General features: G+C 57.2%; 1 protein-coding gene across 1 annotated transcript; it reads left to right on the forward strand.

Moving 5' to 3' along the window:
* Nucleotides 1-39: 39 nt before the first annotated feature.
* On the forward strand, nt 40-23874 carry IGHMBP2 (immunoglobulin mu DNA binding protein 2). Its single transcript, XM_054390563.1, has 15 exons — nt 40-113; nt 1013-1182; nt 1632-1824; nt 2636-2733; nt 8238-8401; nt 9277-9477; nt 11344-11491; nt 13253-13427; nt 17216-17398; nt 18556-18674; nt 19200-19294; nt 19656-19779; nt 21033-21827; nt 22489-22673; nt 23529-23874. The coding sequence occupies exons 1-15, from the start codon at nt 40-42 to the stop codon at nt 23724-23726; spliced, it is 2922 nt and encodes a 973-aa protein (XP_054246538.1). The 3' UTR covers nt 23727-23874.
* The last annotated feature ends 1207 nt before the right edge of the window (nt 23875-25081 follow it).

The raw sequence follows: 25081 nt of genomic DNA on the forward strand, positions 1-25081 counted from the left end.
GGAAGCGGAAGTGCATCGGGAGGGGGCGGGGTCAGGGTCATGGCGGCGGAGGCGGCGGAGCGGAGCCTGCGGCTGCTGCGGGACGAGCGGGAGGCCGAGCTCGCCCAGAGCAGGTACCGAGGGCCAGGCACCTCCGCTGCCTTCGCTCAGATATCCTGCGGGGCCCCCGGAGCCTGCCCGCACCGACGGCGGCTGAGCTGCCGGCCCCGGCCGGGCCTGCCGGCACCTACGGGACGCTGCTGGCAGCCCTGTAGGGCCTGCTCGCACCTACGAGAAACCCTGGTGGGCCTCCCGGGGAGCTCCTGTCACATATGGGAAGCCGGGATGTCACCTGTAGGACACCCTGATGGACCCTCTGCCCCTATGGAGAGCTCAGCTGACACTCTTACAGGGCCCGTGGCACCTATGGGAAAGTGCTGACACCTCAGTAGGGCCTGTCTGCACCTATGGAATATGCTGATGGGCATATACCCCACCCCCACACCACCTACTGTTACCTGTGGGAACCCCTGCTGGACACCCTGCCCCTGCCAGGACCGATTGTCACCTGTAGGAAACCACTGACAGCCCTGTAGGGCCTGCTGGCACCTCTGGGAGACACAGACAGACATACCCCTGAGGGACTCATTCCCATTGACCTCCTGTGGGGAACCTGCTGTCACCCGGAGGTGACAACCTGCTGGGGACCTCAGGTTACTCTCTTCTGGGAGGGGGTTACTGGGCAGATCCTTTTCACCCAGGGAGGAGAGAGGGAAATGTACAGAGGCAGATGGTAGCCCTGCCCCAGGCGCTGAGCATCCCCCCCCCCCCCCCCCCAGACAAGCCTATGGAAGCCAGCCCAGTTGTGTCCCTACAAAGAGATAACCTAAGCCAATGCTTCAACCAGCTGACAGCCCTCCTGCCATCATCCTTCCCCTTCTCCTCCATCTCCCCCCCTGCCCTTGTGTCAGCCAAAGCTTCCAAGCCAGCCTCAGTCCCACAAAGGCTTTCCTCCCCTCTATGTGGTTTCCAGGGCCTGGCAGGAAAGTGTGTCCCTGAAGGAGCTGCAGCGCGGGGGAGTCTGCTTGCTGAAGCTCCAAGCTGTCAGCCAGAGGACTGGCCTCTATGGGCGGCAGCTGGTCACCTTCCAGCCTAGGAGCCATGAGGCCAACACCGACCTGCCCTGCAACAGCTTTGGACCTGGTGAGTGATGCTTCTGCAGGGGCAAAGTCAGAGGTGGCTGCTGTCTCCTCCAAGGTGATGTCTGTGAGGTGCCAGGAAGGGAGGGAGAAAGGGCTGGCTTTCTGAGCAGCTCCAGCCATGGGGACACTGCTGGCCTTCACCCTGGGACCTGTGCTGTATGGAGGTCTGAAGGCAGCTGGTGAGTGGCTGCCTGGCATCTTCTCACTGCTGGTTGTGCTTTTGCTCTTTCTTGCTGAGGGCCCTCTGTCAGCTCAGAGGAGTCTCTCCTTCCTTCTCCTTTGATGAGTTCTGACCTTGGCAGGAGAGATGCTGCTAGAGCTGAGGTGGGGTGAGAGGTTCCTGGCTGGGGTGGGAGGTCCTGCTGTGTGCTTGGCTGTTGGTGTCCCCAGGAGAGTTGCTTCTCAAGCTGCTGGCCCTGTCTCACACCCTCCCCACACTTGCCTTCACAGGGGACATTGTGGGCCTGTACAGCTCGGCTGGGCAGGGGGACCCCCTCTGCACAGGCATTGTCACACGTGTCACCTCCAGAGCTGTGACTGTGGCCTTTGAGGAGTCCCAGGAGGGGCTGCCCAGCCTGGAGCCAGACTGCTCCTACCACCTGCTGAAGCTGGCCAACGACATCACCTACAATAGGCTGAAGAGGTAAGGGCCTTGGGGATGCAGCTCAGCTCTGCTCACCCTGCTCAGCAGGGTCAAAGTCAGCTCAGAATTGCCAGGTTTGTTCTGGAAAAGCTCTTCTGAGACAGGCCTCAGCTTGCTGCACTCTGGTTTCTCTCCTTTCCTGTCATATTCATAGGATGGTTTTGGTTGGAGAAGATCTTTAAGATCGAGTCCAACCCTCGACCCAGCACTGCCAGGTCACCACCAAACCATGGCCCCTCAGCACTACATCTACACAGCTTTAAACACCTCCAGGGCTGGGGACTCCACCACTGCCCTGGGCAGCCTGGGCCAGGCCTTGGCAACCCTCAAAGGCAAGAAATTGTTCCTCATGTCCAACCTAAATCTCATTTGAGGCATCTTGAGGCCATTTTCTGTCATCCTGTCACTTGTTCCTTGGGAGAGCAGCCTGACTCCCACCTTGCTCCAGCCTCCTTTCAGGGAGCTGTGGAGAGCAATGAGGCCTCCCCTCAGCCTCCTTTTCTCCAGGCTCAACAACCCCAGGTCCCTCAGCTGCTCCTCACAAGACTTGTGCTCTAGAGCAAGTTCCTGGTCTAGAACAAGTTCCTCTTCACCCTGCAGCAGCTCCACTTAGCAGAAAGCAGGAGTCTGAGCAGTGTGGGGTGTGCAGGGTTGGGTGATGCAGCAGTCAGGATTAGGCTGTTGTGGGCTTACATTTTCCAGCTTGGGCAGAGCTGAATCTGCCCACAGGCTGTCAGTGTGCCCTGAGGCCAGCAGGGTCTCTGGGGGAGCTTGTGCTGTGCCTGTGACCTGGCTGCTCTCTCCTTGGCAGAGCTCTGCAGGCGCTGAAGCAGTACCGCACTGGGCCAGCCTCGGACCTGATCAATGTCCTCTTCTTCTCTGCTGCCCCAAGGGCATCCAGTGAGACAAGTAAGGAGGCTTCTGGGCAAGCTTGGCTGGAGAGCTTCTCTGCACCCTCAGGGTCACAGCCTCTGGGAGCTTCACAGCCAAGCATGTGCTGAGGCTATGAGTGGTTGTAGTCTGCTGTAGAGCAACTTCTTGGGTGGACTGATGAGAGCAGTGCTCCTGCTGCTCTCATGCTGGGTTTAAGCAAAGATGCAGCACTGTGGTGGGGACAGTGTGGAGAATTCTCTCTCTCCAGAGCAAGCAGTGAAGCCTGAAGTTCCCTACCCACAGCACAAGGGCTCTGCACCCTGACCCTGCCCACTCAGGAGGATGCTCTCCTCTTCAGATGTCAGATCTGACAGGGGCAAAGAGCCAGAGCCCTGCCTGTTGGCATTGCCCACACTGTGTTGCCATCACTTCTCCTCCAGTCCTTCAGGTTCTGTCCTTGGGGCTGACCAGGTGAGGAGGTTCCAAAGACTTCTTTGACATTGCCCCTGGGGACACAAAGAACTCTGATCCTGGTGAGGTTTTTATCCACAACAAACATGCAGCTTGCTTTGCTGCAGGAGAGCCCCAGCTCCTGAACAGGAGCAGCATGGGGGGTGCAGCTGGCAGCACTGCACACTTCTCATGCTGGGCCACTGGACACACTTTGCTCATGGCCATGGCCTGGCCATGGCTGGAAGGGAGGCTGTCCAGCAGCTGCTGCTCCCTTTCCTCTGAGTGTGCTAATTCCAGCTGGGGTCTGGCATAAGAGAGGCAGGAGCTGTGGTGAGAGGATTTGCTTGCACACATTGATGAGTCTGAAACTCAGTTCAGTTTAGGAGGCATTTCTTGTTTGCTTCCTGCCCCAATCCCATCTATGAACTTCAAAGAGCAGAACCTGCCAGCACTGCCTCCCTGCTGAAAATCAGTGACTGCCTGCCTGGGAAGGAAGTGACTGTGAAACTGCCACAGCTGGAAGCAGCTTGGGAATGTTTGTGGTTTGATTTTCACAGCCCTCTGGTGGTACTGAGTCAAGCTGGAGCTGTGCAGGCTGCTCTGGTTCCATCAGCCACCTCCCAGCCTGGTTTGGCCAACAGCTGTCAGGAAAACTGCTGGAGGAGAGTCCCCTTTGCTGACGTCCTTTGGATGTGAGCCCTTGGACAAATGGGGAACCCAAAGCCTCTGATCAGCAGAATATACCAGTGCTCAGCAGCTGCTAATGCATCCCACAATCCAGCATGCTGGGGGTTGGAAGGATCTGCAGGGACCTCTGGACATCACCCAGTCCCACCCCCCTGCTCCAGCAGGGCACCCACAGCAGCTTGTCCAGGAGTACAATGGCCAGGGGGGATTGGAGTCTCTCCAGAGGAGACTCCACAGCCTCTCTGGGCAGCCTGCTCCAGGCCTCCAGCATCCTCACACCTAAGGAGTTTCCCCTTCTGTTCAGATCTTTATCTCTTGACAGAAGGGAAGTTCCATCTGGGCTGGAAAACTCAGGGGATGAAGGCATAGGGAGGCTTAAGCTGCCTCACAGGATGGAGCCAGCAGCCTGGCTCTGAGCTCAGCTCTCCTCACCACTTCCACACCATGGTGATACCACCCATCCCTGCTTGCTTCCTTGCTGCCCAGGCCTCTGCTCAGGCTCTTCCTCACACCCTGTACTTGCTGCTGCAGCTTCCCTCTTGCCCTGATTGCTGCACTTGGCTGTCCACAGCAGCTCTCTCACCCCCCCCTCCCCTGCAGCAGCCCTCAGGCCTGGCTGCTGGTACCTTACACCCAGGAGGAAGGATTAATGTTGGTGTGAGTCACCCGTCAGTAGCTGTAAGCTCTGAGCTTACTCTGAGTCAAGGCTCTTCGCCTTTGGGCTACGCAGGGACCTTGCTGCACTCAGCCTTTTGATAGCAGATAAAAGAATTAAATGTTAATGAACTCAACTTTCTGAGCAGCTTCAGCTCTGCTTCCTCCCTGCTGTAGCAGAGCTGCCCCTCTGGAAGAACAGTTCCTCCTAGCTGGATTGCTGAGCTGTGCCAGGCAAGGCACAGAGATGGATTTTACATCCCCCAGCACCGAGGATATTGACTGAGGATATAAACACTCAGCCACTTTAGGCTGCAGGAGATGCAGCATGAGCAGAGCACATCACCTGAGAAAGGCCCTGGGGCAGGGACAAGGGCTGTCCATTTACCTTATCATAGAATCATAGAATCAAGAAGGCTGGAAGAGACCTCAAAGATCACAAGTCCAACCTGTCACCCTAAACCTCATGACTATCTAAACCATGGCACCAAGTGCCACGTCCAATCCCCTCTTGAACACCTCCAGGGATGGTGACTCCACCACCTCCCTGGGCAGCACATTCCAATGGCCAGCCACTCTCTCTGTGAAGAACTTTCTCCTCACCTCCAGCCTAAACCTCCCCTGGCGCAGCTTGAGACTGTGTCCTCTTGTTCTGGTGCTGGTTGCCTGGGAGAAGAGCCCAACCCCCTCCTGGCTACAACCTCCCTTCAGGTAGTTGTAGACAGCAATGAGGTCTGCCATGAGCCTCCTCTTCTCCAGGCTAAACAGTCCCAGCTCCCTCAGCCTCTCCTCATAGGGCTTGTGCTCAAGGCCTCTCACCAGCCTCGTTGCCCTTCTCTGGATATGCTCCAGCAATTCAACATCTTTCCTAAACTTTCCTAAACCTTCTTGCAGTAGAGCTCTTTGCTCCTCAACTGGAGAGATGTTACCCTAGCCAGGAATGAAATAGTAATGACTTGAACCCGAAAAGTGCTGCCAGCCTCCACTGGGGTGAAGGGGAGGGCACTCAGCAGCTGCTGGGCTGGATTCTCTTGCCCTCACTCCCAGAAGGACATTGAGGTGCTGGGGTTGGGTCCAGAGAAGGGCACTGAGGCTGTGGAAGGGTCTGGAGAAGAGGGCTGGGGAGGAGCAGCTGAGGGAGCTGGGGGTGTTCAGCCTGGAGAAGAGGAGGCTGAGAGAGAGCTCATTGCTCTCTACAGCTCCCTGAGAGGAGGCTGCAGCCAGGTGGGGTTGGGCTCTGCTCCCAAGGAACAAGTGACAGGACAAGAGGCAATGGCCTCAAGTTGCCCCAGGGGAGGTTTAGGTTGGACATGAGAAGAAACTTCTCTGAAAGGGTTCTCAGGCACTGGCACAGGCTGCCCAGGGGGGTGCTTGAATCGCTGGAGGGGTTTAAAAGCTGCAGAGCTGTGGTGCTGAGGGCCATGGCTCAGCCCCAGCCTTGGCAGAGTTGGAGAATGGTTGGACTGGATGAGCTTGAAGGTCTGAGAGCGCAGATGCAGGACCCCTCCACGTGCTGTCCCTGCCGGGGAATGCCTGGCAAGGCTTTGCCTGCCAGCAGAGGCCAGCATTGCTCTGCTGCTCTGCTGCTCTGGGCTGGCCAGGCTGGATTGGCACTTTCAGAGACCAGGCTGAGCCGTACTGCAGGCAGCTCACCAGTAGCCACCAGCTCTCTCCTGTGGAAACAGGAGGCTTCTCCACACCTCTAGCTCTGGAAAGTCTGAGCTCTCTGTGCCAGGAGGGGCTGTTCCCACCCATGTTTGGTGCAAAGAAGCCTCTCCTGGATTGACTGTCACCCTCCCACCCAGTGCCTCACCTGTGCTCTGCAGGAAAGGGACTCTGTTGCTGTGGTTGAAGATCCAACCCTGGCCGAGGTGATCATTCTTTCAGTGCTATCCTTTTCCTTGCTGTGCTTCCAAGTTGTGCATCAGGGGCTGACTTACCTGACCACCAGCAGGACCCCAGAGATGCTGCTCAGCACCTCAGGGCCCACAGAGGCAGGTCCACATCCCTCCTCCTCATGCTCTGCACTGGGGGGCTGAGCTGGGCAGCCTTGGCCAGAGCAGGAGGCAGCAGGACTGGAGCTGTCTCTGCAAACCCTAAACTTATGGAGAGCTCTTGGGCTGGCCCTGCTGGGGGATCAGTTGCTTTCCTTCAGGTGAGGCTGCTGAGAGCCCAGCTGGTGGCTGGAGGAGTTTGGAGGAGCCCCAGCAGCCTCCCCAGGTTCTGCCCACACAGCAGCTCTTGGCAGGCTGATGGAAGGGGAAGGGGAGGTGTGGAGAAGCCTGCTCCTGATCTCATCCTTGGGCAGGGAGATATCAATGACTCCTACATCCCAGCTGCTCCTCAGGGGGGGAAATGCCTTGCAGTTTTTAAGCTCTTCTTTCTTTTTTCCCCACCCCATGGGATGCTTCCTTGGACTTCTCTTTGTCCTCAGCACAGCAAATCAGAAGTCAGGTGTGGAGCAAGAGGCAGGTTAGCAGGAAACAGAACCAGGGGTCCTCTTCCTCTCTTCCTCACCCAGCCCTCTCTCAACAGGCACTCATTGACCAGGGACCTCACTTTCTCCTGCTGCTGCCCAAGGCAGTGACAGAGGTGAGCTGGGACCTGACCACCAGTGTCCCTTTGAGCCAAGCCCTGAAGGCAGAGCTGGTGCTCTGAGGCACGTGATGGCCAGCAGGGAAGGCTGCCCAGAGCTCAGCCTTACATAAGCTGTTGTGGGCACATTATTTTCAGTAAACCTCAGTGCACTGAGTCATCATCTCTTCTGTAATTAACTCCCATAAGGAGCAAGGAGATTAGCAGCAGGATTGTGGGGGATGAGAATAAATATGGCTTGAAATTAGATCAATCTGGGAGGCAAAGAGCAGCTTCTGAGATTTCAGTCCTGGGTGCTGAAACCAGTTCCCCTCTCATGCCATTTGCATATTCCTCTCCCCCTTCTCCTCTCTGATCATTTTAGTTTTCATAGCTTACCTTGCTGCTCTGAAGCTCTTTCCTGCCTCTTCAGTGGTGGCCAGTGCAGGACTGCTCTGCTCAGACACTGCCATTTCCTGCTGCTTTCTCCCCAGTGCTGGGCTGGGTTTCACTGGGATGGGAGTCACCTGTCTGCAGGATCAGCTCCTTCCTTCCCTCCTTTCACTGAAGGGTTGCCAATACCCTGGCCCACCTTTAAATAACCCAGAGTGCCCCCACACACAGGAGGACCAAACTGCTTGGTGGTGGAGCACGTGAATGCCTCTCATATGCTGGAAAGAGCTGGCACAGCCTGGCTCTGTGGCTCATTTTGAAATGCATCAGGGCAGGAGAGAGAGGACGGAAGGCACAGGTGTAGGAAGGGCAGGGAAGGGGTAGGAGGGGCAGCCTCTTCTTCCTGAGAGCTTGACAAGCCTTCATTTTACCACTCTGGGCTCTTTCAGCTACATAGAATCACAGAATGGTTTGGGTTGGAAGCGACCTTAAAGTTCCAGCCCCCTGCCATGGACAGGGACACCTCCCAGCAGCCCAGCTTGCTCAAGGCCTCATCTAGCCTAGCCTTGAACACCTCCAGGGAGGGGGCAACAACAGCCTCCCTGGGCAACCTGTGCCAGTGTCACCTGGGTGGTACTCAGTGGAGCTTCCTCCCCAGGAGGGTTATTCTCACTATCAAGTTGATTTGAGAGCTCCTTGTCTGTATCCATGGCTTTGTGCTGCTCTGCCAGCAGCAGGGCAGGGCTGAGAGCCAAGAGACTCTTCTGCTGTCTCCCCAGAGCCTCCAAAGTTTTTCAATGACTCTCTGGATGCATCACAGAGGGAAGCTGTCACCTTCTCCCTGGCACAGAGGGAGCTTGCCATCATCCATGGACCACCTGGCACAGGGAAGACCACCACACTGGTAGAGATAATCCTGCAGGCTGTACAGCAAGGCCTGAAAGTGAGTAGCAGTGGCAGGACTGCAGTGACAGTGAGCACCATGGCTTGGTTTGCCTCCCTGGGCTTTGTGGCAGCTGAGGCAGACCCAGCAGCAGCTGTGTCACACTGCAGGGTCTGGCATGGCTGGCAGGGAGCAGGGGCTTGCCCCTGTCAGCTGAAATGAGGTGGAGGTAGAGGCATCAAGGCCCAGGAGACCCTGCACTGGTGCTTCAAAGCAAGGTGGTGTCTGGAGGCTGTGGACATGGCAGTGGTTCATTCCCTGTTGACCACAGAGTCACAGAATTATTTGGTTGGAAAAGGCCTCCGAGATCACCCAGTCCAACCCCACCAAGGGCACCAAACCCTGTCCCCAGGTGCCATGGCCACACCTTCCTTGAACACCTCCAGGCATGGGGACTCCACCACCTTCCTGGGCAGCCTGTTCCAAGCCCTGACCACTCCTGCAGCAAAGGAATTTTTCATCTTCAATCTGACCTTCCCCTGGCACAATTCCAGGCCATTTCCTCTCCTTCTGTCACCTGGTGCTAGGGAAAAGAGACTGACCCCCACCTGGCTCCAGCCTCCTTTCAGGGAGCTGTAGAGAGCAATGAGGTCTCCTCTCAGTCTCCTCTTCTCCAGCCTTGCCAGTCCCAGCTCCCTCAGCCTGCCCAGTCCCAGCCCCCTCAGCCTTGCCAGTCCCAGCTCCCTCAGCCTTGCCAGTCCCAGCTCCCTCAGCCTGCCCAGTCCCAGCCCCCTCAGCCTGGCCAGCCTTAGCTTCACCACTGGGCTCCTTCAGACCCCCTCCCTTGCTATGTGCTGCTCTCCCTCCTGCCTGGAGCCTTGCTGCAGTGCTGTGCTGCCCTTGGCAGTGAGCAGGCCTTGTCTTCTGCCCCACAGGTGCTGTGCTGTGCCCCCTCCAATGTGGCTGTGGATAACCTGGTGGAGAGGCTGGCTGGCTGCAGCGTGCCCATGCTGCGGCTGGGACACCCTGCCCGGCTGCTGGAGCCCATCCACAGGCACTGCCTGGACGCGGTCCTGGCCCAGGGGGACTCTGCCCAGCTGGTGGCAGACATCAGGAAGGACATTGACCAGGCCCTCGTACGTGCCCCTCCGGGTGACCCCAGTGCCAGCTCCCTAGGCCTGAGCCCAGGCAGGCTGCTGTGGCTCTGAAGCCAAGGAACTGCTCTGCCACTCCTGCCATGCTCTGAGAGAGCAGCCCTGGGGCACCCCCACAGCAGTGCCCAGGGGTGAGCGGCAGTGGCTGGTCCTGGTAGGAGCCCTAGGCAGGGTGCAGCCAGCCTGCTCCTTGGCTGAACCTGGCAGTGGTGGGCTCAGGGCACCTGGAACCCACAGTGATGCTCCCAGTCTGGGCCTTACTGGGGTAAAACATTGGTGGGCATGAGCTTCTCTGGTCAGCCAGCCCCAGAAAGGTTGCTCCAGGGCAGAGGAAAGGCAAAAGCAGAGTGCAGAGGGCTGCCAGTGGCAGCTGGAGATGTGTGGCAGGGATCAATGCCATTTACTGTGCCTGGCAGGCATTAACCTGGCCTTGGAGAAAGGAGCTGGGGTGCAGCCTGGCAGCTTTACAAATGGGGAAGTGTTTCACAAAGCCTCTACCAGGGACTGCCTGAGCCTCCATGGGCACCTGCCAGCAGTGCCCAGCTGCTGCAGGAGGCAAGGGCAGAGCTGCTCCTGGCTGGGCCCCCGAGCCCCTCACTCAAGGGGCACAATCACTGCTGCTGTGCAGGGGGAAGCTGCAGTGCCCTGCTCCCCACACTGTCTGTCTGGCATTGTTCATGCAGTGCTCACCAGGCAGGGAGGGAGCTGTTCACATCATTAATTCCCTTCCTGACAAGCTGCCTGCCTGGCCTGACACTCCCTCCCACTCAGCCACCTCAAGTGGGAAGCAGAGCACACTACAAAACTGCATCCTTCATTTCCTCTTTCCCAGCCTAATCTTCCTGAACTGAGTTGTCAAAGTAGCTCTTTCACAGGAGATGATTTGGCCTGACACTAATTAGATTATTTTTTCCCCTCCCCCTTCTGGTGGCAACATTGTACAGAGGCCATTTTGTGGTTCTGTGACTTCTCTGCTGGGGCAGAGACCTGGCTGTGGGCACAGCTCATTTCACTTCTGAATTTATTTTGCTTCTTGCTAGTGGTTAATTTTCCCTTTCCTCTCATTTGGGGGCACTTGGAAGGGCAGGAGGAGTGTTGTGGACTTTTCCCCCCACTGCTGGTTTCCCACAGGAGAAGGGAAATTCAAGAAAAAAACCAAAGCCTTCAGCACCAAGGTCTCCATCTGCTGCTTCCTAGAGCCAGAGGGTCGACCCAGATCAGCAGCCAGGCCCAGAGGGATGAGGCAGGTCTGCAGTCAGACCAGGAGGGGAGGCAGGCTCAAGTCACAGACCCTGCAGCTCAGGGAAGGGGCAAGGCCTGGCCTTAAATGCAGCTCCCAGAGCTTTGGGGGGGTCCAAACCAGCAGGTCAGGACAACTGGGGCCTGCTGGCAGCCACAGATCCCTCCTAGGAGTGGCTGGGATCTGGGCTCATGGTGTGCCCAGCAGCAGGCTCAGGCCTGTCTGGCAGTGCTGTGTTCCCTCTGGATTGGGCTCCTGCCCCCTCCTCAGCTGGGTGTTTGGATTTACTGGCAGCAGCCAAGAGCAGAGCTCAGTTGCTGCAGTTAATTCACTACTAGCAGGCCTGCTGCCTGCAATAGAGCAGACACCCAGATGGGCCCTGCTGGCACCACCAGGCTTGCTCCCTGATCTTCCTGCTTCTAGCAGAGAGGTTGATGCTGATCTGCTTTGTCCCTTCAGCTCAGTGAGAGCAGGACTGGTGCCCACCCTGCCCTCTTACATCAAGCTGAGGAAGAGGTCCTGTGTGATTACCTCCCCTGTCTGTCAGAGAACCACTCAGCCCCAGGGCTGCAGACACTTTGCTCCACTTTGGTTTTGCTCTTTTATAGGCAAAAAGCAAAAAAGCTCAAGAGAAAGGGGAGCGAAGCCTCTTCCTCAGTGAGCTGAAGGTGCTGAGAAAGGAGCTGAAGCAAAGGGAAGAAGCTGCTATGGCTGCAGCCCTCACCCAGGCCAGCGTTGTCCTTGCTACCAATACAGGTGGGGAGAGCCTCTTCTGCTTTGCTGTGCCTGCAGCCTGCCAGCATGGCAGGGACACTTGAGCTTCCTGCTCCCAGCTCCTGGGAGTTCAACCCAGTCTGCCACCAGGTCTCCAGCTGCTCCCAGTGGGACTGCCCCTGCTGATGCACCTGGTGGTGGTGGTCAGCAAAGAATATGGGTCTGGAGGGGCCTCTGGTGTGAGCCAGGGTGGCCCTTTGCTGGAGCTGTGCTTCCAGGGAGTAAACAAGAGCTGCTGGAGGTGTGCAGCCTACTGCTGGAGCTCCTAATTCACATGGAATTGCTTTCCTGATTGGAGGATTTCCCTGTCTGATGGATGCAGCACATGTTTCCATAGCCTAGTCCCAGGCAACATGTCTTTGGGTAGCTCTGCAAGGCACCCACAGGGGAGCAGTTGCAGGTGTCCAGGCAGCAGGTGTGGGCACAGGCAGGTGCAGATGTGGCCTCTCTGTTACCCCTTCTACTCGGCCCTAGGGAAGCCACAGCTGGAGTACTGTGTCCATTGTGGGCTCCCCAGTTCAAGAGACAGGAAACTGCTGGAGAGAGTCATTTGGAGCCTGAGAAGATGCTGAGGGGCTTGGTGACTTTCTCCTGGGGCTTGCCACCCTACCTGGAGTCCTGCTCCTGTGAAAGGTGGTGGACAAAGAGGGGCTTAGGTTTTGTGCTTTGCTCAGCTGTCTGGTACTTGCCTGAAGGCACAGAGACTGATGGGAATGATGTCTGCAGGCTGAAGTGCTCTGTTGCTAGGTTCAGCAGAGGGAGAATTAAATCATGGCAATACTCAAGGCCAGCAGTGACCTTTAGCTAATGGGAGTTCCATCAGCTCAGGTCGAGCTGCAAGGCTGGAAGGGAAGAAAACCATCTGGCAGCTGCCTGCTGTGCTGGGGTGGTCTCTTTTACTTAGAACCTTGCTGCTTAGCTTTTTTCCTTCCACCTTCAGCATGGCAAAAGTCAGGTTCAGATTTTCTGCTCCCCCATTACCAGACTGCATTCACAGGGGCTGGAAAAAAAAAATGTTTTAAGGGAAAAAAAGATGTCTGAGCTGACAGACTGTGACCTCTGCACTGCTGTGGAGCTGGGGAGGCCAAGCAAACTCAGCCCTCTTCAGAGCTGCTTCCAGAGCTACCCTGCAGTGGCACAGCAGTGCTGCCCTCTGCATCCTCCTCCTGCACCCCTCCTTTGGTGATGTTCTGGTGCCTCTGAAGTCCCAGCTGTGAGCAGTGTGTGGGTCATGTCTGGAGTGCAGCAGGACATCTGATGTAAGAAGGCAGCCCCTGGCACAGGTCTGATTCCAGTCCCTGTGCTTTCCCTTCTGCTGCCCAGGGGAAGGGCAGCAGAGCACAGCCAGGGTCAGCAGGGCAGTCAGGGGCTCCACTGACCTTCCCTCCTTGGGGTCAGCAGGCAGAGGTGAATACCAAGCCCATCAGCCTTCCAGCGTTGGTTGCTGTGACCTCTTGGTTGCATTTGAGGGCAGAAGGAAGGTGAATGTTCCTTGCTCTGCTCCTGCTCTGGGTGAAGCACTCGAGCAGCTGCTACTGCCTGGTCCTCAAAGAGACTTGGAAGCTTTTGGGACCAGGTGCCAGGGAAAAAAATCCAATTCTGCCACACAGAGATGAATGTGTGTGTGGTGTGCACTGCAGGCAAACATCACCTGGCCTGCCAGCCTCAGTCACAGCCAAAGCTGCTGGGCTCTGCCTGCTCCTCTGCTGCCCTGCTCAGCCCTGCACCTTCTCCTTTAACCAGGTGCTTCCTCCGATGGCCCTCTGAAGCTGCTTCCCGAGAACCACTTTGATCTGGTGGTGATAGATGAGTGTGCTCAGGCCCTGGAAGCCAGCTGCTGGATCCCTCTGCTGAAGGCTCCCAAGTGCATCCTAGCAGGGGATCACAAGCAGCTGCCCCCCACCATCATCTCTCACAAGTAAGGAGCCGTTCGTGGTCCTGGGTCCTCCTGGTGCTTGTGCAGCCACACAAAATCCTGGAATCACAGAACTGGTTGGGTTGGAAAAGACCTCTAAGATCACCCAGTCCAACCATCAACCCAACACCACCATGGCCACCAAACCATGTCCCAAAGTGCCATATCCACAGGTTTCTGGAACACCTCCAGGGATGGGGACTTCACCACCTCCCTGGGCAGCCTGTTCCAAGCCCTGACCAGTCCTGCAGCAAAGAAATTATTCCTCATCTCCAACCTAACCTTCCCCTGCACAATTTCAGGCCATTTCCTCTCATTCTATCACCTGATCCTAGGGAGTAGAGCCCAACCCCCACCTCACTGCAGCCTCCTTTCAGGGAGCTCTAGAGAGCAGTGAGGTCTCCCTCAGCCTCATCTGCAGACTAAGCAATGCCAGCTCCCTCAGCATTCACCTGGGACATTCACATCCTCTGCCTGTCCCAGGGGGCAGACATTCCCTCAACATAGGTTAGTTGTTGGTGTCCCGCAGGAGCTGGGTTTGGTCCCACTGCCAGAATTACCTCAAGGCTGTTTGACTGCAGCCACTGCTGAAAGTTTCCTGCAGCCCCATCTGAGCAGGGTTCCTGATCTTGTGAGGCTGTGGCACTTGGGTGTTTTACCTGCTGCTGAGAGCTCCATCACAGCAGAGTGTCTGTAGCCAGCATGGTGCTGGAGAATCACCTCCTGCTGCTAGGGGCCTGCTGGGCAGCTGCTCCAGGGCTTGCAGACATGAGAGCAGTCTGGACGGGCAGCCTTTGGCCTGCTCTGGAGTTGTCTTCAGCCCATGATTTTAAAACCTCAGTGGGTAGAAGCCAGATCCTCTGGCTCTGCAGCCCTGACAGGGTCACCAGCTGTGCAGGGAAGTCATTTGGTGGCCAGCTGCCATCTGGTGGGGGTGAGCCACCTCAGAGATGTGGCACAGGGTGTCACTGTGCTGCCCCTGCAGCTCAGCAGGCTTGGAGCAGAGGGGATGTGTGTCTGAATCAATCATGCTCACAGATTCAGCTCTCAGCCTGGCTCCCCAGTAAATGATGACCTGCAAAACCTGCCACATCAAACAGAGTTATTTCTGGGGGCATCAGCAGAGCCATGGCCCTCCCTCGTGCTGGTCAGACATCAGTCACCAGAGCTCAGCCTGGCCGGCAGTGGCCTTTGGGAAGATAAAGTGCAAAGAGCCAAGCTGGCTTCAGCCTGCCTGGGAGGGGGATGGGCTGTGCTCTGCTTCAGCCTCCAAGGCAGAGCCTGCCCTATCTGAGTAACTATGCAAACCTGGCAGCTAAGGCGGAGGCAAATCCAGCAGTGGAAAGGTCTGGGAGATCTTCAGGAAAGCAGGGAATGGAGCCAAGAGCTGAGCTGGTTCCTGTGCCCAGGGAAAAGCCATCCCATGGAGGCAGCCAGAGTGGTGCTACAAGAGGAGCATGCAGGGGGCAAGCAGAGAAAAGGCAGCTAAGTATTGAAGTTGAGTTAGGTTGGTTGGTTAGGGAGTCTCCAGCTGCCATCCTGTTGTGTCAGGCAGGCTGTGTGCAGTGAGCCATGGGCCCTGATGTGATCTGAACAGACAGCATGCAGGGGAAGGAGGATTCCTCTCCCCACATCCTGAGCCCCAGCCTGGCCTGCCTGAGTCCATCTTTCCTGTCTTTCCCCTCACTTCTGAAAGCTGACACCTCCTTAGGTAAAATGACTCCCAGCTGGGTATTTCCAAGCCCTTCCCATTGCTCCAGTGGCTGGAGATGACTGTTGGAAGCCTGAGACTGCAGGAAAACAAGTGGGAGATGAAGCTTTGGGAGCTATTTCTGGCCTTACCTTTCATCTCAGTGGGAGCAGCCCCACAGGTTTTAAGTGCAGCTGGGTACACTGTAGGTGTTAGCTGTGCATCCAGAGAGGAGAGTGGGTGCTGCTCAGGCAGCAGCTAATCTGGAGCCTTCCCCTCCAGTTCTGGCCTCTTTGAGAACAGCAACATTTCCCTCTTCCCTTTCCAGCTCACCCACATGTCCCTGTGGGGCAGAGGCCCCTTGGACAGCCTCTTTGGATCTGCAGAGGTTTCACAGCAGAGAGTTTGTCCTGTAGGAGACACCTGGCATGGCACACGTTCTGGTAGACATAAAACTGCCTGAAGCTGAAAGAAAAGAGTTTCTCCTTCCCAGCTCAGTGCTGTTCTGGTGGAACCCTCCAGCCAGCCTGTGGTGGGGATGTGCAGTGAGGTCCAGCTTGGCTCAGTAGCCTCCTAATTAAATGCAAAGGCTAACAGGTGTTGATCAATTAGAACAACCTCTCTTGAGAGATATAATTACTTTTCAGATAAAGACCTTCAGGAATTAGCAGCTCCTTTCCTCCCAGGGCTGAGCTCTGGCCTTGCTGTTAATCCCTGCCCAGGCAAAAGCTTTTGCTGGTGGGAAGAGATGCAGAATCCAGCTCCCCACAGCACCACCCCCAGCTGCATGCAGAAAAGGAGGCTCTGGAGAGCACAGCTTTGTGCTTTCCACAGTCCTGCAGCCTGCAAGGTGAGACACAAAGGCAGCTCCCTTCTGCTCCATCTCCTGAGGTGTTTGCAGGGATGCAGTAAGGCACTGAGTCCCCACTGTCCCTCTGGGCTTAATGGGAAACATCCCTGATTGCCAGGGATGAGTCATGCAGAGGCCTCAAACCCTCCACCTACCTTCCTCTTCTCCTCCATTGATGACAGCAGACCTGCAGTGGGTGGACTCCTATTTTCAGGGCCTCAGTGAAGGGTCTAAAGTTAGCTGGGATGAATCTGGGCCAGCAGCAGGATCCTCTGTTACTACAGGGCGTGAAGGCATCCTGCTGAGCAGGAAGGCTCCGTGAAGCAGGAACTCTCTGATTCCTTGTAGGAGCCACACTGCAAGTGTGGCCAGGCAGTGAGGCTTGCACACAGCTGGTGCTCAGCTCAGGGAGCTGCTCCTGCCTGGTGTAACTGCCCTCTTGGTACCTGCTTCCTCCTCCATGGAGTCAGCTGTGATCACTTAGTGTCGTCAGGTGTTACTGCACCTGAAGCACAGCTTTGGTGGAGGGGCTGAAGGGTTCCTTGCCTTGTGACATACACTCAGGGTGCAGAGGGCATCCCCACACACACCTGCAGTACATTAACCTATGTCTTGTCCATGCTTCTGAAAGACCTCCCAGCCATGGCAAATGCCAGTCCCCTGTTGCTCCTCTCTTGGCAGCTTGTGGACATCAGCTCCAAGCCTCCTGTTGTGTTTTTGGCCTGGCCCCAGAGGGCATCCCAGGACACTTTCTGCTATCTGACAGCAACATTTGTTTTATTTGTTTTATTTCAGTCCTCACTCATCCTTTTCTGACCTGCTAATTAATTTGTCTCCACATCAGGGCTTTGATTCATTAATTTGTTTTTACAATCCCCAGCTATCTGCAGATCAAACCCAAACTTCCCCCTGCACAGCCTGAGGCTGTGGCCTCTTGTTCTGGTGCTGGTTGCCTGGGAGAGAGACCAGCTCCCACCTGGCATCAATCTCCCTGGCAATAAGGTCTCCCCTGAGGCTCCTCTTCTCCAGGCTAAACACCCCCAGCTCCCTCAGCCTCTCCTCACAGGGCTGAGCTTTGTTGCTCTTCTCTGGACACGTTCCAGCACCTCAACATCCTTCTTGAACCGAGGGCTGGAGACGCGGATGGGTTCTGGCTGCAGCTGACAGAGACTCTGGCCCAGAGGGGGTTAGCTCTGGGCCTGGGGCTGTGCCCTGAGGACAGACCCCAGCCCTGCCTGTGCTCCCCTGCAGGGCTGCAGCGGAGGGGCTGAGCGTGAGCCTGCTGGAGCGGCAGGCGGCGCACTGGGGGCAGCAGGCGGTGCGCATGCTGCGGCTGCAGTACCGCATGCACCAGGCCATCATGCACTGGGCCTCCGCGGAGCTCTACGGCGGCCAGCTCGCCGCACACCCCTCCGTCGCCCACCACCTGCTCAGGTAAGGCTGCAGCGCTGGCTGCCTCCTGACAGCTCCTGCAGGGCTGGGCCCTTCCCCGGGCTGGGCTGCCGAGAGCCGCTCTGGCTCCTGCTCTGTGTCAGCAAGGAGACATTCGCTGCGCCCTCACCTCCCTGCCTGGCACCTGCCGGTGAAGGCTTGTCCCCTGCCTCCTTTGTCAGAGTGTCTGGAGGCACAGCTCCCCGTGGTTTGTATGTGGTGGATGGCAACACAGCCTTGCCTCAGAGCTCTCCTGCCATTTCCAGGCCTTCCCTTCCTGCCCTCCATCCTCTGTCCTCTTCCTAGGCTGGCAATTGAGCCAGCAGCTTCCTTGGCTGCTACAGCAGGGCTCGGTGATGCAGCAGCTTTGCCTGCAGATGTGATGTGAAACCACAGTTCCTCTCTGCTTCCTGGTGCTGTGCTTTCTCTTCTCTCCCACCAGCACTGCTGTCAAGGCTCTGATGGCACTTCAGGCTCTGCTGCTTCTTCTCTCAGCACCACGACAGACAGAAAGCAGCTGCCACATGTCCTTGGGTCTGCATCATTCCATCATTCCTGCCAGCAGCCACTGAAGCCAGGCAGCAGCCCCCACACACTGCCCCTCACCCAGCAGTAACTGGCAGAGCTAGAGAGAAGCTCTCAGTGCTGCTGTCTGGCCCTTAGCTCTTTGTTTGCATTTTGGGAGAGCATTTAAGTGGCAGTCCATGGTGCAGAGCAATAATGGCTTTTCAGCTGTGGCTTTCTGGCTTTGCAAACCTCCCCAAGCCTCTTGGGATCTGCTGTGCCCTTGGCTGTGGTTGCTCTCTGGGCTCTGAACCCAGGAAGCCTGGAGCTCAAAGTTGAGGACCCCACCAGAGGTTAGTTATTGCTCTGCATGACATCAACTTCAGCAGCACCACTGGGGATGCAAAGAGGAGCAGAGCTTGGTGGAGCAGGAAGGGGAACCTCAGTTCTCAGTTTCTGTCATTCCTCACCACCTCCAGAGCCACCCTTCCAGGACACACTGTTGGTCTGCAGCCTTGTCCCCCACCAGCAACATGCAGCAGCCTCCCCTCTGTCCTTGCAGTGCTGTTGGGAGGGGTGAGCAGCCCCCCACCTGCTCATCCCTCAGGAGTGATTGTAGGGGTGATCCCTGGCCCTCTCCCACATTCCTTGTGCAGGGACCTGCCGGGCGTCACGGCGACAGAAGAGACCAACGTCCCCCTGCTGCTGATAGACACTGCTGGCTGTGGCCTCTTTGAGCTGGAAGTGGAAGATGAACAGTCTAAGGGCAATCCAGGTACTGAAACTTGCAAAATTTGTTTGGCCAGAACTGATTGTCTGAGGCCCTCTTTAGCCTCCTGTGGGCTTGGCCACCGCCCCAACTGAGCCACGTACCAGAAATGGCCCTTCCAGAGCAGGAGGACATCTAGTTCCAAACCCCTGCCTTGGGCAGGGACATCTCCTGCTAGCCCAGGTTGCTCCAGGCCTCATCCAACCTGGTTTTGAACACTTCCAGGCTTGGAACCTCCACAACTTCCCTGGACAACCTGTTCCATCCAGTGCCTCACCACCCTCCTGGGGAGGAATTTCTTCCTAATGTCTGATGTAAATCCAGGTTCTTCCAGTTTAAAGTCATCCCTCCTTGCCCAGGGGGCTGCCCATCTAGCCAGGCAAGCCCAACACTGGGCTGGAGGCAGGACTGTCCTTACCCTTTCCTTGTTTAAGTGAAGGTGCACAAATTTCTTCAAGCTGTAGCGTGTCCAGGCTGGTAGCTTTGGCCACTGCCAGCCTGCTTCCATCACCCTTCTGCTCTCTGCCATAGGGGAGGTGCAGCTGGCTGGTTTGCACATCCAGGCCCTGGTGGAAGCTGGTGTGAAGGCCAAAGACATTGCTGTTATAGCTCCCTACAACCTGCAGGTGAGATGGCCCCATCCTGGCTCCTCCTCTGTCTGTCTGCATGTGCCAGGGGTGGGTTCAAACCTTGGCATCTTCAGCATGGAGAGCAAAACGTCCTCAGAGAGGTGAAAATGGAAGTCAGTAGAGCCACACTGATTCCATATCAGCATTGTGGCCAATCTCAGCAGGTTTAAGCAGCTTAAGGCCATGGGGGAAGATATATTAAATGTGTACTCTCCAGCCCCAGCCTCAGGAGCTGACCTTCAGGACATGTGGGTGCTCATCCTTGTGGCTTTGAGGAGGGAGCTTCACCAAAACTGTACCATTGGAACCCTTCTCACCTCGTGCTGCTCTTCAGGAGGTCTCTCTGGGTGCTTTTCAGGTGGACATGCTGAGGGAGCACCTCTGCCACAAGTACCCAGAGCTGGAAGTGAAATCAGTGGATGGCTTCCAGGGAAGAGAGAAGGAGGCAGTGGTCCTGTCACTGGTGAGGTCCAACAAGAAAGGTGAGAGCCTGCTGCTGGAGTTACCCTGTGGGGAATGGGAAGGAGATGGGAACTGTGGGAATGCTCTGAGGTCACTGCTCACACTGCCAAGTGCTGTGCTTTAATTGCAGCCCTGAGGCTCTCCCAGGCTTTGCTCTGGATGAATCTCCTGGCAGGAAGCTTCCTCTTTTCTGCTGCACATCTATTTGCTGCCACTGCTGCTGGGGCAGGCTGCTGTGCCAGGCAGCAGCTGAAGAGGGAGTCAGGGCTGCTAGCTTGAAGGGTTCCTGGCTGCTGAGGCCTCAGGCATTGCTTGAGGCAGGGTCCTGCAAGGCACCTCACCTTACACCACATGTACTGAGTGCCAAGCACTTCATGGAATCAGAGAATTGTTTGGGTTGGAAAAGACCTCTAAGATCATCCAGTCCAACCATCAACCCAACCCAATATCTCTAAACCCATCAACCCAACCCAATATCTCTAAACCATGGCCCCAGGTGCCATGGCCACAAGGTTTCTTGAACACCTCTGGCATGGGGACTCCACCACCTCCCTGGCAGCCTGTTCCAATCCCTAACCACTCTCACAGCAAAGAAATTGTTCCTAATGTCCAACCTAACCCTCCCCTGGCACAATTTCAAGCCATTTCCTCTCATTTTATCATCTGATACTAGGCAGAAGGGACCTTCCTGCAGTGGTGAAACACTGGGGGGCTTAATTCTTGCACTTGAGCCTATTTTGGGTCACTTCCCTGAGGAAAGCAAGAAGGAGCTGACATGTCAAGTCATGCACAGAGAAAGCTTCTTTTGGGAGCAAAATGTAGAGCAGAAAATTGAATTCTTTCCTATCAGCAGCTCCAGCAGTTCATGGTTGGAGCAAACTGCTGCCTTGGAGCTGTGAGGCTGTTTTGGTGGAGCTGAAGGGTTTGCAGGGAAGAAGGAGGCTTTTGGGGGTTTTAAGGAATCCTAGAGCACGGAAAGCAGCACTGTAGGAAGAATGGAGATGGAGGACAGGGTAGGAATAGTCCTTATTCAGGAGTGACTCACCTTGGCTCTGCTCAGGGGGAGCTGGTGTCCCCCATGCACCTGGTGTCCCCTCAGCCTTTCTTCCAGGAGAGCTGTTCAAGTCCCCTCATCATCCTCATAGATGAAGGTGATGGTTTGAATCAGGGAACAGAACCCAGCAAACCCCAACTCTCACCCCTCAGCCAGGCAACCCTTCAGTCCTTGGGGCTGGCCCCAAGCACTGGAGCCAGCCCCTGTGTGTGCCCCCAGGTGAGGTTGGGTTCCTGGCCGAGGAGCGGAGGCTGAACGTGGCTGTGACCCGCGCCCGGCGCCATGTGGCCCTGGTGTGTGACAGCCGCACCGCCGGCTGCCAGCCCTTCCTGCAGCGCCTGCTGGCACACTTCGGCCAGCACGGGGAGGTGCGCTCTGCATTCCAGTACCTGGACGACATCGTGCCGCAGAACTACACCCAGCCGGGGGGCAGAGGAGCAAAGCTGCCTGCAGCAGCTGGCCCCAAGCCCGGGGGGAGGAAGCTCAAAGCCGCCGCTGCCTCCAAACCGGCGACGCCGAGGCCAGAAGCCGCCCACGGAGCCGAGAGAGAGAGCCCGGGGACAAAAGACGGTGCCGACAGGCTTAGGGCCATGCTGGAGGCCTTCCTGGAGAGCAGCGAGGTGCAGCTGGACTTGCCCCCGAGCCTCAGCTCCCACGAGCGGCTGCAGCTGCACCTGCTGGCCGAGGAGCTGGGGCTACAGCACGCCAGCAGCGGGCAGGGCAGGCAGCGCTACCTCCGCCTCCGCAAGAGCCACCCTGCCCGGCCCCCGCCGCACGCAGCCCCCGCCCCGAGCAGCCAGCCGTCCCCTCCTCAGCCACCACCTCCCGGCGAGGAAAGCACGGTCCCTGCTGGGCCGGGAGAAAGCAGCGAGGCCCCAGCAGACCTGAAAACCCTGCACCTGGAGAGGGTTCAGAGGGAGAAAGCCAGACGGGAGGAGGCAGCCAGGAAGGCTCCAGAGCCCAGTGCCAGCCTTCAGGGCAGCAGCAGGAGAAAAGACAAAAGTGAAGCCAAAGGTAGGGCACTCTTGACCAGCTCACCTCATGGTCCCCCTTGAGGATGGTGCTGTGTAATCCCATGGGTTTACCTCCAGGCCTTGGGATCTGTCTGTGGAGCATGGGCTCTGGCTCTTGGAAAGCTCTCTGGTGCTTCTCCCTCCAGAGGCGTGAGATTGGGCAGCAGATGTCCCTCAGCTGGCTGCAGCACCTGGGGCAGAGAGGGTTTGGAGGGCTGGAGGCACGTTTCTGAAGTTGAAAGAAAGATGTTTGGGACCCTTTCCCAGGGAGAGAGGCTCAGGAACTATCTTGGAGTCTCCCAGATGCAGGAGAGGAACTCAGAGGAGTAACCTGGCCCGCACTGAAGGATGCGGCTTCCTCCTAAATGCATAGGCAGTGCAAACAGAGCCAGGAGCTGCTGCCCTCCCTGCATGGTCCCTTCCTCTTCCCAGCTGCTTTTCAGCAGAGGGAGGCACCCCAGGCACGCTGCAGGTGGGAGCCTGGAGCTCCCCATCGTGAGCACAGCCCAGAGCTTGGTGGCTGATGGGGCTGGTAGGGGCTGAAATCCAGGGCTGCAAACAGCAGCTCCCCAGTGCTGCTGCTCACTCGCCCGGGCTGCAGCTGCTGGGGCTTGCTCTGAGCTCCTCAGCAGGTGGTTGGCCACATGGCATCTCCCCCCCAGGGAAGGCAGCAGCAAGGAGCGGAGCAGGCAGCACGGCGGAGGAGGACATCGACGCTCTGATCTCTGCTGCTGTGCGAGCTGACAGCACCTGCGGCTTCCCCCCCTGCAGAGCCAGCGTCACAGTCCTGGGACAGCTCTGTCCCCACTGCCGCCGGCGCTACTGCCTCAGCCACCACATGCCCGAGGTACCTGCGCTCCGGCTGCGAGCAGGGAGGGGGCGCAGAGGAGGAAGAGGTGCCGAGCAGCTCGGGTGGAAGATGGGAATTCTCCCCGCCCAGCTCCCCGGGCAGGGCTTCCTTGCAAGTAGCTCGAAGCAGGAGCCTCTGCCAGGTTCTGCTGGGGCTGCAGGCAGAGGAAGGGCTGCCAGGCATTGGCTCCTGGGCTCTGCACACCTCCTCCCCTCCCTGCAGCTTTCTCTTCTTTCCTCTCTTGCTTGGTGCCTCCTGCACCATTCCCTGGCATTCCCACTCCCAAGCAGAGAGGGGAAGTGAAGAGCTTGAGCCTGAGGCAGCCTGGGCACTGCCCTGCCAGCTCCTTGCAGATTCCCTTTGCACCTGGGGATGAGTCACAGCCTGATCCCACACAGAGCAGCGCTGAGTGCCCGGGCAGCTGGGCATCTCCTGCAGTGCCCTGCTGGCTTGGAGCTGAGGTGTGTGGCCAGTTGAGGTGGAAGACTCTTGAATGGGTGTCCAGCAGCCCCGTAACCTCCTGCCCCTCCATGGGAGTGGCATTGTGGTGGGCACTGAACCAGCAGCCTCTGCTTGCTCTCCAAGTCACACAGCCTCCTCTGGAGCTCAGGTTCATTTCTAGCTGCCATGCAACAACCATCAAGGGTCCAGCTGCTCGAGTGAGGCCTTTCTCCAGGTGTTCACACTGTCCAAAGGATGATTCACCTGCTGGGTGGAGGTGCTAGAAATAAATGGCTTTAGGAGGGGAGGGGCAGGTGGAAGAGGAATTCCAGGCTGCAGGAGTACAGCAGCCCAGTTCCCACTTCTGTGGTCACTGCCCTGTGCCACCAGTACCTCTTCTCTCTCCACCAGGTCCATGGCTGTGGGGAGAAGGCCAAGGCCCAGGCACGGCAGAGGATCAGCAGAGAAGGGATCCTCTACCCTGGGAGTGGCTCCAAGGACAAGTCCCTGGACCCAGCCAGGAGAGCTCATCTCCAGCAGCGTCTCGACAAGAAGCTCAATGAGCTGACCAGCCAGAGGAAGGGCAAAAAGAAAGAGAGGGAGAAATGAAAGATCCAAACCCTTCCTTTGTAACCTTGGAGTCCCAGGTCAGATACCATAAACCAAAGATGCTGCTAAAGCTCCAGGGCTGTCCTGAGCCAGGGAGAAGGGCAGGAGCTCTCCTTTTCGGGTGGCAGACAGCTTGGAGCCTGAAGTCTCTGGGGCTCCCTACAGTGTAGAGCTGAGGGAGAGTAGCTTGGTTTGTCCCTGCCACCCTTCCTGCCAAGGTGATGGATGGGTACAGTGTGCCAGTAAAGCCAGTATAAACACCTAAAGCCATCAGCTGTCACTCTGACATTGTTGGGCCCTGCTCCAGGGGGGGTGACTAAGAAAAGGGATTCCTCCAGCTGCCTTCTGCCAGGCCAGACACCCTCTGACAAAGAGCCTGGCCCCGTTCTCTTGTCCCCCACCCTTTAGCTCTTGCTGAGCATTGAGAAGATCTCCTCTGGGGCTGTTCTTCTCCAGGCTGAGCAGCTCCAGGCACAGGTGAGCCTCACAGTCCAGCATCACTCATCCCTTCCCTGGTCCTGTACCTCCAAAACCAGCCCAGCTCCCACAGTGTCTTCTGCCTCCTGATCCTCTTCTCCAAGGCATATCTCTGGTCACCCACGCCTTGTCCCTGCACTGTCCTCTCGCTGCCTCCAAGCAGGGGTCAATGCAGGGGTCCAACCCTGCTGGAGAACAGCTCTAGCAGCCACTTTTTGTCCCCAGGGTGGCACTTCAGGCCCGGGGTGAAGGAAAAGGTGCTGAGATGCCTCCATTTGGAAACAGCAGGACAAGAGCCCAATAAACAGCCCCAAGCCACATGTGCCCTGTCATGGTGGGGCTGAACATCACAGACTTGCCCACTGGTGATTTCAGCAGGTGGTGACCTCACCTCACCCTGACCCAAGGCTCAGCAGGTTGCAAGGCAGCCAAGAGTTCATCCGTCTGCCTTCTCCAATCCTTGAGGTGGCTATCTGTAACTTCCCCCCAAACCTCAGTGCCTCTTGGCACAAGCCGTGGGCACCTCCCAAAAAAGCCTTCCTCACCCCTCAGAAGACCCCAGCTCCACCTGCCTGCACCTACCTCAGCTCCCAGCAGCACTTGGCTCAGGCCTCACTCCCCAGGGCTGGACATGTGTCAGCCCACGGAGAGATGGCAACAGCGCTGTGACAGCAGATGGGACATGAGGACTCCTGGAGGGAAGGGTGGGGAGGAGGAGGAGAAAGAGATGGAGCATGGCAGAAGCAAATCTGCATTGATGAGCAGTGCTGGGCACCTACAGGGGCAAAGAATCTAAGTGGTGCCTGCCAGGGGAGATGAAAGAAATCAGAGCCTGGCCCCAAAGAGCAGGTTGGGCAAAGCAGAGAGGTAAGCAGCAA

This window comes from Indicator indicator, chromosome 21 (assembly GCF_027791375.1).
Source record: "Indicator indicator isolate 239-I01 chromosome 21, UM_Iind_1.1, whole genome shotgun sequence".
Classification (NCBI taxonomy): Eukaryota; Metazoa; Chordata; class Aves; order Piciformes; family Indicatoridae; genus Indicator; species Indicator indicator.

What these genes read in the sequence shown, in the direction of transcription:
- IGHMBP2 (XM_054390563.1), top strand. Translation starts at nt 40, where the DNA reads ATGGCGGCGGAGGCGGCGGAGCGGAGCCTGCGGCTGCTGCGGGACGAG. An exon ending in CTGCAACAGCTTTGGACCTG is followed by an intron (nt 1,183 to 1,631) that starts GTGAGTGATGCT and finishes TTGCCTTCACAG; the next exon opens with GGGACATTGTGGGCCTGTAC. An exon ending in TCAGCCACCACATGCCCGAG is followed by an intron (nt 22,674 to 23,528) that starts GTACCTGCGCTC and finishes TCTCTCCACCAG; the next exon opens with GTCCATGGCTGTGGGGAGAA.